The 16,913-nt window shown below is 36.2% G+C and overlaps 1 protein-coding gene across 3 annotated transcripts in view; it reads right to left on the reverse strand.

The window, feature by feature from the left end:
• CTNNA3 (catenin alpha 3) overlaps window positions 1-16,913 on the reverse strand; it is a 1,771,160-nt gene that overhangs the window by 1,731,051 nt on the left and 23,196 nt on the right. For 2 of the 3 annotated variants that reach the window (XM_017502077.2, XM_017502076.2), the window contains exon 2: window positions 9,101-9,204. In XM_017502077.2, the coding sequence (XP_017357566.1) occupies window positions 9,101-9,199 (99 nt within the window). In that variant the 5' untranslated portion in view covers window positions 9,200-9,204. Of the gene's footprint in view, window positions 1-9,100; window positions 9,205-16,913 lie in introns of those variants that run through there. The other variant, XM_017502078.2, reaches the window with a different exon arrangement.

The raw sequence follows: 16,913 nt of genomic DNA on the forward strand, positions 1-16,913 counted from the left end.
TGGAGGCATCAACTACCTGACCTCAAACTTTACTACAAGGCTACAGTAACCAAAACAGCATGGTACTAGTACCAAAACAGAGATATAGACCAATGGAACAGAACAGAGGCCTCGGAAGTAATGCCATACATCTACAACCTTCTGATCTTTGACAAACCTGACAAAAACAAGCAATAGGAAAAGGATTCCCTGTTTAATAAATGGTGTTGGGAAAACTGGCTATCCATGTGGAGAAAGCTAAAACTGGACCCCTTCCTAAGACCTTATACAAAAACTAACTCTAGATGGATTAAAGATTTAAACATGAGTACTAACACCATAGAAACTCTAGAAGAAAACCAAGGCAATACCATACCAGACACAGCCATAAGCAAGGACTTCATGACTAAAACACCAAAGCAATGGTAACAAAAGCCAAAATAGACAAATGGGATCTAACTAAACTTAAGAGCTTCTGCACAGCAAAAGAAACTATCATTAGAGTGAACCAGCAACCAACAGAGTGGGAAAAAATTTTTGCAAGCTACCCATCTGACAAAGAGCCAATATCCAGAATCTACAAAGAACTAAAACAAATTTATAAGAAAAAAACAAACAACCCCATATAAAGTGGGTGAAGGATATGAACAGACACTTTTCAAAAGAAGACATTTATGCAGCCAACAAACATATGAAAAAATGCTCATCATCACTGGTCATTAGAGAAATGCAAATCAAAACCACATTGAGATACCGTCTCACGCCAGTTAGAATGGCGATCGTTAAAAAATCTGGAGACAACAGATGTTGGAGAGGATGTGGAGAAACAGGAATTCTTTTACACTGTTGGTGGGAGTGTAAATTAGCTCAACCATTGTGGAAGAGAGTGTGATGATTCATCAAGGATCTAGAAATAGAAATACCATTTGATCTAGCAATCCTGTTACTGGGTTATATACCCAAAGGATTATAAATCATTCTACCATAAAGACACATGCACATGTATGTTCATTGCAGCACTGTTCACAATAGCAAAGACTTGGAACCAACCGAAATGCCCATCAATGATAGACTGGATAAAGAAAATGTGGCACATATATACCATGGAATACCATGCAGCCATAAAAAAGGATGAGTTCATGTCCTTTGCAGGGATATGGATGAATCTGGAAACCATCATTCTCAGTAAACTGATAAAAGAACAGAAAACCAAACACTGCATGTTCTCACTCATAAGTGAGTGCTGAACAATGAGAACACATGAACACAGGGAGGAGAACATCAGTGAGAACACACTGGGGTCTGTTGTGAGGTGGGAGGCTAAGGGAGGAATAGCAGGCAGTGGGGAGATTATATTAGAAAAAATACCTAATGTAGGTGACAGGGGGATGGAGCGAGCAAACCACCATGGCATGTGTATACCTATGTAACAATCCTGTAAGATCTGTACATGTACCCCAGAACTTAAAGTATAATAAAAAAAGATAAAAGAATTTCCAACCCAGAATTTCATATCTGGCCAAACTAAGCTTCATACACAAAGGAGAAATAAAATCCTTTTCAATCAGGCAAATGCTGAGGGAATTTGTCACCATCAGGCCTGCCTTGTAAGTGCTGCTAAAGGAAGCACTAAATATGGAGAAGAAAAAGCATTATTAGCCACTAAAAAACACACCGAAGTACACAGACCAGTGACACTATGAAGCAACCACATAAACAAGTCTGCAAAATAACCAGCTAGCATCATGATGACAGGATCAAATTCACACATAACATTAAACTTAAATGTAAATGAGCTAAATGTTCCAATTAAAAAACACAGAATGACAAGCTGGATAAAGAGGCAAGACCCATCAGAGTGCTGTCTTCAAGAGACCTATCTCATATGCAAAGACACACATAGGCTCAACTTAAAGGGGTACTGGGAAATTTACCAAGCAAATGGAAAACAGAAAAAAAAAACAGAGGTTGCAATCCTATTTTCTGACAAAATAGACTTTAAAATACAAAGGTCGAAAAAGACAAAGAAGGGCATTACATAATGTAAAGGATTCCAATCAAAAAGAATAGCTATCTTATATGCATGTACCCAATCCAGAAGCACCCAGATACATAAAGCAAGTTCTTAGAAACCTACAAAGAGGCTTAGATTGGAAAATTTAAACACCCCACTGACAATGTTAGACAGATCCTCAAGACAGAAAATTAACAAAGATATTCAGGACCTGAACTCAGCTCTGGATCAAGTAGACCTAATAGATATCTACAGAACTCACCACCCAAAAACAACAGAATATATATTCTCATTCATCACATGGTATGTACTCCAAAATTGATTACATAATCAGAAGTAAAATACCCCTCTGCAAAAGCAAAGGAACTGAAATAATACAGTCTCTCAGATCCAGCACAAACAAATTAGAACTCAAGATTAAGAAATTCACTCAAAACCACACAACTGTATGGAAATTGACCAACTTGCTTCTGAATGATTCTTGGGTAAATAATGAAATTAAGGCAGAAATCAAGAATTCTTTGAAACTAATGGGAACAAAAGACCACTTACCAGAATCTCTGGGACACAGCTAAAGTAGCATTAGGAAGGAAATTTATAGCACTAAATGCCCACATCAAAAAGCTTGAAAGATCTCAAGTTAACAAACTAATATCTCAACTAAACGAACTAGAGAACCAAGAGCAAACAAACCTGAAAGCTAGCAGAAGACAAGAAATAACCAAAATCAGAGTTTAACTGAAGGCGATAGACACACAAAAAACACTTCAAAAACTCAATGAATCCAGGAGGTGTTTTTTGAAAAAATTAATAAAATAGATCACTAGCTAGACTAATAAAGAAGAAAAGAGAGAAAAATCAAATAAACACAATCAGAAATGGTAAGCGGGATATCACCATACAAACAACCATCAGAGAATACTATAAATACCTCTATGCACATAAACTGGAAAATCTAGAAGAAACAGATAAATTCCTGGACACATACACATTCCCAAGACTGAACCAGGAAAAAACTGAATGCCTGCCTGAATAGACCAATAAAGAGTTTTGAAATTGAGGCAGCAATAAATAGCCTACCAACCAAAAAAAGCCCAGGATCAGAGGATTTATAGCTGAATTCTACCAAAGATACAAAGAAGAGCTGGTATCATTTCTACTGAAACTATTCCAAAAAATTAAAAAGAAGGTTCTCCTCTTTATTTCATTCTATGAAGCCAGCATCATCCTGATACCAAAATCTGGCAGAGATACAACAAAAAAAAATAAATCTTCAGGCCAATATCCTTAATGAACATCAATGCAAATATCTTCAATAAAATACTGGCAAACTGAATCCAATAGCACAGAAAAAAAATTATCCACCATGACCAAGTTGTCTTCATCTCTGGGATACAAGGTTGGTTCAACATATGCAAATCAACAAATGTGATTCATCACATAAACAGAACTAAAGACCAAAACTACATGATTATCTCAATAGATGTGGAAAAGGCCTTCAATAAAATTAAACATCCCTTCATGTTAACAACTATCAATAAACTAGGTATTGAAGAAACATATCTCAAAAAAATAAGAAACATCTATTACAAACCCATAGCCAATATCATACTAAATGGGCAAACGGTGGAAGCTCTCCCCTTGAAAAGACACAAGATAAGGATGCCCTCTCTCACCATTCCCATTCAACATAGTATTGGAAGTTCTGGCCAGGACAATAAGGCCAAGAGAAAGAAATAAAGACTATTCAAAAAGGAAGAGAGAAAGTCAAATCATCTTTGTTTGCAGATGACATGATCCTATATCTAGAAAAAGCCCATTGTCTTAGCCCAAAATCTTCTTAAGCTGATAAGCAACTTCAGGAAAGTCTCAGGATACAAAATCACTGTGCAAAAATTGCTAGCATTACCTACACACCAACAACAGGCAAGCAGAGAGCCAAATCATGAATGAACTCACAATTATGATTGCTACAAAAAGAATAAAAGACCTAAGAACACAGCTAACAAGGGAAGTGAAAGCACTCTTCAAGGAGAACTACAAACCACTGCTCAAAGAAATCAGATAGGACACAAACAAATGGAAAAACATTCCATTCTCATGGATTGGAAGAATCAATATTATTAAAATGGCCATAATGCCCAAAGTAATTTGTAGGTTCAATGTTATTCCGATTAAACTACCACTGAAATTCTTCACAGAATTAGGGAAAAAAAACTATTTTAAAATTTATATGGAACCCAAAACAGCCCAAATAGCCAAAACAATTCTAAGCAAAAAGAACAAAGCTGGAGGCATCACACTACCCAAATTCAAACTATACTACAGAGCTACAGTAACCAAAACAGCATACTACTTGTATAAAAACAGACACATAGACCAATGGAACAGAATTGAGAACTCGGAAATAAGACCACAAACCTACAGCCATCTGATCTCTGACAAACCTGACAAAAACAAGCAATGGTGGAAAGATTTCCTACTTAATAAATGGTGCTAGGAGAACTGGCTAGCCACACGCAGAAAACTGAAACTGGACCCCTTCCTTACACCATATATAAAAATTAACCCAACATGGATTAAAGATTTAAATGTAAAACCCAAAACTATAAAAACCCTAGAAGAAAACTGAGGTGATACCATTCAGGACATAGGCACAGGCAAAATTTCACAAGGAAAATGCCAGAACCAATTTCAACAAAAGCAAAAACAGACAAATGAGATCTAATTAAACTAAAGAGCTTCTGCACAGCAAAAGTCACTATTATCAGAGTGAACAGACAAACTACAGGATCAAAGAAAATTTTTGCAATCTATCCATCTGACAAAGGTCTAATATCCAGAGTCTACAAGGAACTCCAACAAATTTACAAGAAAAAACAAACCATTAAAAAGTGGGCAAAAGACACAAAAAGACACTTCTCAAAAGAAGACACACATTTGGTCAATAAACATTAAAAAATTTCAACATCAGTAATCACCGGAGAAATGCAAATCAAAATGACAGTGAGATACTATCTCATGTGGTCAGAACAGCTATTATTAAAAAGCCAAAAAAACAACAGATGCTGACAAGGTTGCAGAGAAAAAGGAATGCTTTTCCATTGTTGGTGGGTTTGTACATTAGTTCAACCATTGTGGAAGACAGTGTGGTGATTCCTCAAAGACCTAGATGCAGAAATACCATTTGACTCAGCAATCCCATTACTGGGATATACCCAAAGTAATATATATCATTCTATTATAAAGATACATGCACGTGTATGTTCGTTGCAGCACTATTCACAATAGCAAAAGCATGGAATCAACCTAAACGTCCATCGGTGACAGACTGGATAAAGAAAATGTGGTACAAATATACCATGGAATACTATGCAGTCATAAAAAGGAACAAGATCCAACGGGCGCAGTGGCTCATGCCTGTAATCCCAGCACTTTGGAAGGCCGAGGTGGGCAGATCACAAGGTCAAGAGATCGAGACCATCCTGGCCAACATGGTGAAACCCCATCTCTACTAAAAAAAAATACAAAAATTAGCTGGATGTGATGGCGCACGCCTGTAGTCCCAGCTACTCGGGAGGCTGGGGAAGAAGAATAGCTTGAACCTGGGAGGCAGAGGCTGCAGTGAGCCAAGATCGCACCACTGCACTCCAGCCTGGCACCTGGTGACAGAGCAAGACTCTGTCTCAAAAAAAAAAAAAAAAAAAAAAAAAGGGAACAAGATCATGTCCTTTGCAGGGACAGGGATGGAGTTGGAAGTCATTATCCTCAGCAAACTAATGCAGGAACAGAAAACCAAACACCACATATTCTCACTTATAAGTGAGAGCTGAATGATGAGAACACACGGACTCATGGAGAGAACACACTGAGGCCTGTCAGTGGCCATGGAAGGAGGGAGAGCATCAGGAAGAATAGCTAATGGATGCTGGGCTTAATACCTAGGTGATGAAATGATCTGTGCAACAAACCACCATGGCACATGTTTACCTAAGTAACAAACCTGCACATCCTGCACATGTACCCCTGAATTTAAAATAAAAGTTGATAACAAAAAAATATTGAGGTCTACTTAGTCTTTTCAAATAAATAGCTTATTCTTATCTAAAAAAATAAAAATAAAAATAAACACTCTTCGAAAAACAAACAAGAATGTGATGAGACACTTAACATGATGTTATCCTAGAAAGAAATACCTTTAATATAATTTAACGAGATATTTTGTGTTGGTGGGTAATACATGATCAAAGTGACAGGTACAAGAAGGCTGAACATCACATCCAAAAGATCAGTTATTTTAAAATATAACTCTTTGACTTTGAAATGTACTGATTTTTCATAAGGAGAATACCATTATAATGAAAATCAAGAGTGTATACAAATAATTTTGTTAAATTGAATTCTGCTTTATGAGATAGTTATTGTACATAGTTGATAGTATATAAATTATTATTTGAATTTAATATGACTTGAGTATTACTAAGACCTTGAAATCATTTTTGTAACTGAGACATTGATGTTGTATACCAAAGCACTTTTAAGAAATCAGTGAATATTTCGAAAACATTGACAACAATCTTAAGGAAGACAAAATTAGCAATTATATTCACATGTAACTGAGAACTGTCTGGTATGTAAAAGGTAATGAGTTCCCTTTCAGTGTCTTACCTACTTGTGAGTCATGAAAAGTTTGAATCTGGGAACATCAAAATCCTCTAAAATTAACATAATCACACTTTTTTAAAGAGACACATTTCTTTCCAATCAAACAAGATTATTCAGGTCATTTTCATCTTTCTAATTTTATAGGTGGGCTCAATAAATGTTTGTAGATGGTTATAATCAGTTTAGAACATGCTGTAAAACACACACACAGACACACAAACACACACACACATTGGACTAGCATTACCCTTTAATGTAAATTTACTTAGAATACTTTATATTAACTTCTTTAGCAATGTACTTGACTAAAGAAAAATATCTATTAGTTTCGGTTGGAATATAAAAAATAGTTTCCCTGTGATACTCTCTCTGTTTTTAAGCAATATGTCAGCAACCTTTGTGATTAGCAAGTTTTAAGTGACCAACTCTAATTTTCCATTGTTATAGAGCAAATAAGGGTATACACTAGCATTAATGTACTTGTTTTCACCAGCCATCTCCAAAATGAAGGTCATTTCCCTATTCCCACTCCTTATAATTGCATAGAAACAAAACCTTAAATGACTTGCGAGAACTCATTTAAAACTGTCCCCCAAAAATTAGTGATATGTATGAAAAAGTATAAAAATACTCATATCTTGGCCATTAACTTTTACATTTGTAACTAATTCTAGTGAAATAATATAAATTGTACATGACAAAAATGTAGGTACAATGATGTTCAGCACAGCAATATTTATAATAGGAAAAAAATAGAAACACACAAATGTCCAAAAATGCGAGGCTACTTTAAAAAATTATAGTGCAGCCATATAATGTATAAGTAAATAGCAGTTTTATTAAATCATACTTACAAAAAAATAGGGAAATTATTAAAATATCATTTTAAATGGAAAAGTGGAATTAAAGCCTATATATGTAGGACTATCTCCACTTGTTACACACACACACACACACACACACACGTGTGTGTGTATATATATATATATATATTCTTCATGTACATATAACATATATACATGTAAGGATATATATAAAGAAGATATATTTTTTAATATTACAAAGTACAAAGATGATAAAAATCACCCATAATTTTGATGTGCTAGAAGTAAATGCACCAAAATATTAATGTTTATCTCTTCAGAAAATTATGAGTGTTTTTATTCTATTTTTTGTAACTTTTTTGGCATTCCAATTTTTTTGTGAAATTACTCAGAAAAACAAATGAGTTTTTTTTCTTTTTTTTAGACAAGGTCTCGCTGTGTTGCCCAGGCTGGTCTTGAACTCCTGGGCTCAAGCGATCCTCCTGCCTCAGCCTTCCGAAAGTGCTAGGATTATAGGCATGTGCCATTGCATGCAGCCTTTTTTCTTTTTAACATAAAACTGTTTAGTGGGTGGCTAAGACAGACTTTAATGAAGTCTCCACAGTTATCTAGTATGAATTTCACACCAGACATTAGTGTTGTTAAGACTGCCAAAGTTAACTATTAAGATATCATCAGGGAGGCACATGTTTGGAATTGTCTTTCCCGTAGCAGATTATCGCCTTGTACTAAGTAAAAATATGTACAAAGTCTATTCTCATAGCTACTCCCCTCCCCACATCCATCTCACAAAAAAGATAAGCAGAACATATTTACATGATCTGAGGAAAGATCAGCATAGTTATTCACCCAAGTAACCTTTGGGTTCTTTGAGTCCCTGGAAAAAGGGACTCACATCTTATGTTAGGAGGTATAATGTAAGGTCGGCCTAAAGGGAAGTTCCCTCACAAATTGTGGGTTAAGGACAAAAATTTAAATCTATACCACTGCATAAATTTATTTAAGCTCTGCCTTTAAAAAGTCCAATACATAAAATCTGGACTTACATAATAAAAAAAAGTCAGAATCATTATGTATATCATCAAAGGATTATTCACCTTATGAAAGACTTTATCACAGAATTCCTATAAATAGCTGCTTTGCTCATACATTTTCACATTTTAAAAATACTTTCCTATTTGACAAATAAGATGCCATGTTTCTGAGGCAAGTTAGTGAAATTCTCTAGGTCTCAGTTTCGTCATCTATATAATAAAGACGGTTTTAACCATCCTACCTGCCTCATTCAGTTTTCATGATTATCAAAGAAATAATTTATATAAAGGTACTCTGAAAATTCTGTGTGTGTGTGTGTGTGTGTGTGTGTGTGTGTGTGTGTGTGTGCGCGCGCGCGCAACTGCTATTATTGCTAAAAGATAATGTGGGGGAAAACTTTAAGAATTTTATTATTACCAAATACACACTTTTTCACATCTTAACAACTCTTTAAATAAAGGATAATTTTAGATGACATATTCATATATAAAAATCAAATCTTTTATTTCCTCATTATTCATTTTTCCCACATTTTTAATTCTTCTGCAGTTACTATATGTCATAATTTCCATGGTATTAATACCTGGATTATAAGAGGCTCCAGCAGCTTCTCTACGGTGAATGTTTGGACCTGCAGATCCTGAGGATCAATATTCAGAGTGACTGGTGTTTCAGCTGACATGCTGCCTGTGTACAAACACAAAAAGATGCTTATTAATAAAAAAAAAATGTTTTCTAAAGAAGAGCACTCATGAAAATCATGGAGTAGGTAAAACTTGTATTCAGCACCTCTTCTTGATATCAGTTGTAGCCCTCAGAGGACAAGGGTACAAAATCTACCTTCAGAGAAAGAAGATATTCACCGACTCTTCTCTGAGGTCATGCTGTCTGGTCCTTTAATAAATTAATCTGCACCAGTATGTTCATGACTAAATTGATAACTCATCCGAGGTGGGTTTGTATTTGATCAGTAGTCTTAAGTGATCAGAATGATGAGACATATCTTACAGCATCCAAGTCCTTTGACTTCTGTGAAATCACAGCATTGAGGCAGCCTATGCCCATATTTTGATTCTTCTTGTTAATGATGACTTAGACAAGGAAGAAGTAAAACTTTGAAAGACATGGGAACGAGTAAAGATACATCTTTACTTGATCTGAAGATTGTTTATTTGAGGGTTTTGATTGGAGACGGTTAAGGGCAATCTACCTTCTTGGACCAGAAAGAAATTAATATAAATTGCACAGTTGCTGTTAAAAGAAGCCCTGGAGAAGGCATTTGATATTTGGGCAAGACAAAAGAAGAAGAAGAAAAAAATGCAAGCCATTCTTTAAGGCATTAATATTATCCTTAAAAATCAATTCAGTGAGATTTTTGCCTAACTATATACATATATATCAAATGATTATATGTGGCATATCATATTTGGATTAACATTCAAACACTCTAGCCATGTTTTCAAATAGCTATATTATTTATTCATCTACTAAAAACTATAGTAAAGTGTTAAGAATTTTATATGAAACCCACTGGCATCGTTGATTGCAAAGAGAGAGCACACTTCCTGAAATCTAGCACATTCCTAGATAGTTCTCTTTCTCCTCATGAAAATAACCCAAATGACCTGCCAAGGGCCCCATCTGCCCCTTCAAGCCTGCCAAGCATGTCCTTGTTCCTAGTCTGTGCTTAACTCTATCATAAGCCACTTACAAGGTGGCTACAATTTCTTTACTTGAAAAAATAATTATTCAAATTCTATTAAGTGAAAATATATTACTTGAATTTCTTTTCAAATGAAAGTTTCAAATTACTGTTATTAGCAAATGATATATCAACATATAAAGTCACAAAGCCCCACAATTTAGCCCTTTTCTGCTTTGCTTCTCTCTCCTTTGCATTGATTTTATTTTCCTTCTAAAAGTAGAAACATGGTCTCTTTTCTCAGCAATGTAGGAGACATGCTTCAAGAAAGGAGCTTCAAGAAAGGCTCCAAACACTATTGCCAAACGGTTTCTTTCAAATGCATTTCTAGAACTGAAATGTTTTGGTTTGGATTTTAGTTTTTCAATCATTTCACCTACCACCTGGATTCCTTCTAACACAGGCAAATCTAAATTGACAGATAGCCTTTTCCCGTGGTGACCTTTCTGCACAGCCCAGAGCCAATCTACGCAATAGGGTATATCCTTCAGTGTATATCCTTAGAGTTCTATCAAATAAGTGCTCACAAAGGATTTCCTTGTTACCCTTCTATGACATAAAAATCAAGTTAAGATTGCTGCCATTGCTTTGTTCTTTCATCTCAAGGACAAAAGTAGAGGAGAGTGTCGTGAACAAATATAAAATCTAGGTAAACCTTTGCAGTGTTTAAAAACATGTCCCTTTCACTGTGAAATTCACGATTGGTTTCCAAAGCTATATGACCACCAGAAATTGAAAGTAAGAAAAATCAAAAATTAAAGAGAGCAAAAATTATGCATATCATATGTAAATCCTTCTAGAAGAATTTTTCAACCTAGAAGCATCTTTCTAAAAGGAGTGCTTTTTAGCCAAGAGATAAAAAGACAACCTAATTTAGCCAAAGTAGCTTCTAAGTCTGTGTTCATGTCTTTAACACAAATTAAGGTTTTCAAAAGTTCATTTTTCCATGGTAAAAATTACTTTAAAAACTAAGTCCTTAAATAACTTGGCTTCATATAATTATTAGTCTTTAAATAAATGCTATTTCTTATTTTAAAAATCTTCCTGCTCTTCTGTATGTCCTGGTCAGTATTCCCAACTGATTGGAAATAAGGGCTATCATAGGCAGAAAACTGTATAATTTTGCAAATGAAGCAAAGTCAAAGTCTGACAAATTGTAGGTACAGTAATACCACAATGCAAATCCAAACCAAAAATCCTACTAGGTTGTAAGTATTACATTCCAAGGCATTTGCATTTTATTTACTTTGTTTTTTTGAGATGGAGTTTTGTTCTTGTTACCCAGGCTGGAGTGCAATGGCGCGATCTCAGCTCACCACAACCCCTGCCTCCCGGGTTCAAGCAATTCTCCTGCTTCCACCTTCTGAGTAGCTGGGATTACAGGCATGCGCCACCACACCTGGCTAATTTTGTATTTTTAGTAGAGACATGGTTTCTCCATGTTAGTCAGGTTGGTCTCAAACTCCTGACCTCAGGTGATCCGCCTACCTCGGTCTCCCAGAGTGCTGGGATTACAGGAGTCAGCCACCGCCCATGACTGGCATTTGCATTTTATAATCTATAAAATCTTAAGAGTTAGGGGGTACCTCCCAAACAATTCAAGAACACTTTCTTCAACAACCTTCATTTCACCAATATACTGAGCTTGGAAGAATGGAAATGATAAGAAGCTCACTATGCCACTAGATGCTCTGACTTGAAACCTGCCACTTTTAAACTTTTACCCAAAAGAGATGGTTTTATAAAGTAAAAAGCACACTTTATAAAGTGTTTGGTTTGGAGAGAGAAAAATACAGTTTGGAGAGAGACTATATAACGAAATGCCAGTTTTCAGAATCAAAGGGAGAAGAACAAATCTCTTGACAGTGGTGATAGATGTCTCCAGAGAAAGACCTCAAGACGCCTACTGACGTGGATCCTTCCCTTCCCTCAAACTATCTTTGTCTATAATGCCTCAATTTTCTTCATTCCACTTTACTCCCTGCTTGAAACTGAACTTATATCAATTTACATCAATTTTTAATTCACACACATTTCATTTCTAAATGCAGTTAACTCTTGAGAGGTGATGGGGTGCACACATTCAGTCACACGTTAGTATGAACCAGCTCACTGCTCACCATCTGACACCCTGTGCACATCTCTATTACAGCATGAACCACGTTGTGTTTTCATCATGCCCCAGCAGCAAAGGAGAGGGATGATAGAAGATCAGAGAAATGCGCAGAGAGGCCAGTGGAAAAATTTACTCATTTCCAAAATTTGCCTAAAGGTGGCCATTACCTCACAAATATTCAAGAGAAAATGTTTGGCACCTACTTCTCCTCCCTACAATCACACATAACCATCCTCCCCCCACGACCCCTCACTACCCACTCCAGAGCTCAGGCTCCTCTTAGTAAAACTATAATTCTTTTACATAAGTTGGCATGGGGTGTTTTTTGGGGTTTTTTTGTGTGTGTGTGTGTGAGATGGAGTCTCACTCTGTCACCAGGCTGGAGTGCAGTGGCGCAATGTTGGCTCACCGCAATCTCTGCCTCCCCGGTTCAAGTGATTCCCCTGTCTCAGCCTCCCGAGTAGCTGGGACTACAGGCATGCACCACTACGCCCACCTAATTTTTTGTATTTTCGTAGAGACAGGGTTTCTCCATGTTGGCCAGGATGGTCTTGATCTCCTGACCTCGTGATCTGCCTGCCTCGACACACACCTGTAATCCCAGCTACTCAGGAGGATGAGACAGGAGAATCACTGGAAGCCAGGAGGCAGAGGCTGCAGTGAACCAAGATAGCAAGATCCTGAGACAGAGAGACTCCATCTCAAAAAAAAAAAAAAAAAAAAAAAAGAATTTATCTTGAGTGCATAACTGAACTTTATAGGCCTCGCTCTCCCCCATCACCATGCCTCAGAAAGATTAGTATACAGTAATGTAGTCAGGAATAATGTGAAGGATTGAAATCAAATGTTAACTTCAAAAAAAATGTAGACCATCACAAGAAGATTTAAGTAAAGGAAAAGGGGGCAAGAGAAGTTTGCTGTACAATATTATCATAGCTGATTTTATACAGCTCAGTCTTGACTAAAGTCAAATAAAATGAAAAGAAGACAACTATAATATAAAACTTTCACTGCAATCTCTATACACACTGGTTTTCCAAGCCCCACCTCCATGTTTCCAGTGTAATCATTTGTTGGTATGTTTGCACCTTCTACGCACTCATTAAACAAAAGGATCTAAAGTTTGTCAGAGAATCAACAAAATCAAGCAACTGCCTGATATATGTGATGAAGGAATAGCTGGGTCTCATTCTTTTCAAATGCTCTTCCTACACTTTACAATTATTTTTTACGTGTTTACTTAGACGGCAATAATCTGTATAAACTCTTTCATCTAGCTTTTTGGCAGGCTATAACAGCAAAATGATGTGAGATCAGAGGCATCCCTAGACTACAGGGCATCATTCGTTTATTCATTGTTTCAACTTATATTTACTGATTGTCTCTTCTGTGCCAGTCATGAGGAAAGTGTGACCATAAACAATAAAGATAATAAAAAGTAAATGATTTAGTATATTAGTAAAGAACACATGCTATTTTACAAAAAGAAAAAATAGAACAAAGTAGGCAGGAGTAGGTAATAGAGAAGTTCAGAGCAGATTTTAGTATTAAATAAGGTCAAAATTAGACTCATTGAGAAGGGGACACTTGAGCAAGACTTGAAGAGGCAAGAAAATTAGCCAAGCAGACAGTCAGGGGAAGAGCACTGCAGGCAGCTGTAACATCACAGCAGAAGCCCATGGCAGGAAAGCAGCAGCAGAACGGCAAGGAGGCCAGTGTAAGTAGGGCAGAGTGAACTACAAAGAGCATAGTAAGAGAGAAAGTCAGAAAGGCAGTGAGGGCTGCAGACCAGAGGAACTACTGCAGATGTTTGGGCACTAAAACATCAACTGTTTTATTCTTTAAAAGAATCATTCTGGTGAACAGAATGAAGTATGGTGGGCAAAAGAAAAAGTAGGGACAGCATTAGGAGTGCCCATAGTAATCCAGATGAGATAAAATAATGGCTTAGAACTGGTTGGTGGTAGCAGAAGTAGACACAGGGTTCAGACTGTAGATACAGTTTGACAATTGAGCCAACAGAAATTCAGGAAAGATTAAACATAAGATAGACAGAACTCAAGATATCTTTAGGTTTTTTGGTCTGGAGCAACTGGAAGGATGAAGTTGCCATTAACTGAGGTGGGCATGGCTGCAAGAGGAGCAGGAATAAGAAGTGTCCAGCTGGGGACATGATAAATTTGAGGTGCATATTAACATCAAAGAGAAGATGTAAAGTAGGCAGCTGAATATTCAAGAGCAGGGTTTGAAAGAGAAATCTGAAATGAAAATATAACTTTCGGAGTTGTCAGCATAAAGGTAGATATCATGAGACCACCAAGGAAGCAAGTAGATTAGAAAGAGGTAGGTTGAAGTCAACTATTGCAAGTGAATAGAAATATAGGCAGTGGTATTCAGAGTATGACTGTAAAATTGAGAATTGCCTTTGGGTGAATTAGAAAAATATGCCCCTTCTGGACAGATAGGTTAGAAAACTGTGTCATTTTCTGAGTAGACACACCTCTGCAAGTGTTAGCAGAAAGGCCCACACTTTGCTCAGCAGGGGGAAGGCTATATTTTGTCTCCACTCAGACCCTCAGCAGTACAATATGGAGCAGTCCATGTGAGACATCCTGTTACCTCACTCAGCAACACCCACTGTCTGCTAAAGAGTTCTTAAATTCTCTTACTGTCACCACTGTTGGGCCTCGGTGATTAACAGCATCAGCTTTAGACTGCCTGGGTGAGAATCCAAGCTTTATTTACTGCTCACTGGTGACTTTAGATAAGTTACTGATCTTTCCTGAACATCAGTTTCCTAATCCATAAAATGAGAATAATAAGAGTACCCACCTGAAAGGGATCTGAAAGATTACATAAGAAAATCCACATAAAATCCATAACTTAGCCCATATCTCTGATACCTAGCAGGGGCTCAACAAATGTTAGCTGATATCATCATCTCCTTTTAAGTGAAATAACAGAATCTACTTGTCTACATTCAGATTAAACCTCTCCCTCATCTATAGAGCTCATAATTACTATTCAAGAGTACTTTCATTCATTGTTTTCATAACAAAAGAGTTTAAAACAAAGCTTCCCTCTGGTACCTCATTTTATTGGATTTCTTGACTTCAAAATCACTTCAAAATTAATAAAGCATATTTCCTACATATACACTAATTAGAAATGCAACATGTCTAAAGTACTCTTTAAAAAAACAAACACATTCCTAATGCACAACAGCCTCCTTAAGGATCTTGAAATTGAAATCAATTCCAGAGTAGTACATAAAAGGTATGCCCCAGAGTTAAGGCTGCAACTGCTAGATGCACTAAGTATAGGGAACCCCAAGAGCCTGTACTTTTTATTTCCTTAGCTTCCAAAATCTCTGAATTTCTATAGAACAAAACATTATTTTTTAGAACAAAAGGTAAATATCATTCACATGTTGAGATCAGGAGTTCAAGACCAGCCTGACCAATATGGTGAAACCCTATCTCTACTTTTCTTTTTTTTTTTTGAGACAGAGTCTCACTCTGTCGCCCAGGCTGGAGTGCAATAGCACGATCTTGGCTCACTGCAGCCTCTACCTCCTGGGTTTAAGCAATTCTCCTGCCTCAGCCTCCCAAGCAGCTGGGATTACAGGCGCCTCCCACCACACTCATCTAATTTTTGTATTTTTTATACAAACTTTATAAAGCTTATTTGAGTATTTGAAATTCTCTCTATTAAACTTTTAGATAGCCATCTTATTGAAGTTTTTTGAAAAATGATCAAATTGACCATCCCTGCAGTATTATGAGTTTTATGAATTTCTTATGAGAAAATTCAAAGTTAATTAAATTTAAAAAATTGTTTACTCTAGCCATAGTAACCAAAATTAAACATGTTTCCTCACACATACAACCAAAATGAAAGCTGCAAAAATGGTAAAAAAACAAAAAACAAAAAAAAAACACCTCAACCAATATGAAAACAAAGGAAAACAGCAGATTCTACTTATATTTAGATCTTACAATATTATAATCTTATAATAGCCTTCTGATCATGAATGGCTGGTCAAATCTAATCTTCCTCTTTAAAAAAAAAGTCATAATTCAATTTCTGACTTACCTGAAAAGTAACATTGTATATGAGAATTTCACAAGATGACTTCATGACCCTGACAGCACACCATTTAGTTATTTTATAAAATGTCACTTCACACTAAAAGCTCACCCTGTGTTTCACAATGACACATATTTTCAAAATTGCAGCTACAGAGAAAGGACAGAAATGCCTCATGGTTAGTTACTTTATGTAGCAATGGCTTCAAATTAAGGACATTTTGTACTATATAAAAATCATGCCAAAACAGAGACCCATCTTATATAAGCCCAGCATGCATGAAGGTTACCTATATATTTTTTAAAAGCCATAGAACTAAATTAGTCAAATTGAAGTCAAAAAAAAAGGCTAATCTGATATATATGAGACAACAGAGAAGCTTTCACTGAATTATCAGAACAAACATAACCTTCAGCTAGAAAAGGCATCAAGTTTAAGCAACCAGAGCAGAAGTAAAGTGCCCTTCACATACACTTTGAAAGTGACAGT

This window comes from Cebus imitator, unplaced genomic scaffold (genome assembly GCF_001604975.1).
Source record: "Cebus imitator isolate Cc_AM_T3 unplaced genomic scaffold, Cebus_imitator-1.0 Scaffold290, whole genome shotgun sequence".
Taxonomy (NCBI): domain Eukaryota; kingdom Metazoa; phylum Chordata; class Mammalia; order Primates; family Cebidae; genus Cebus; species Cebus imitator.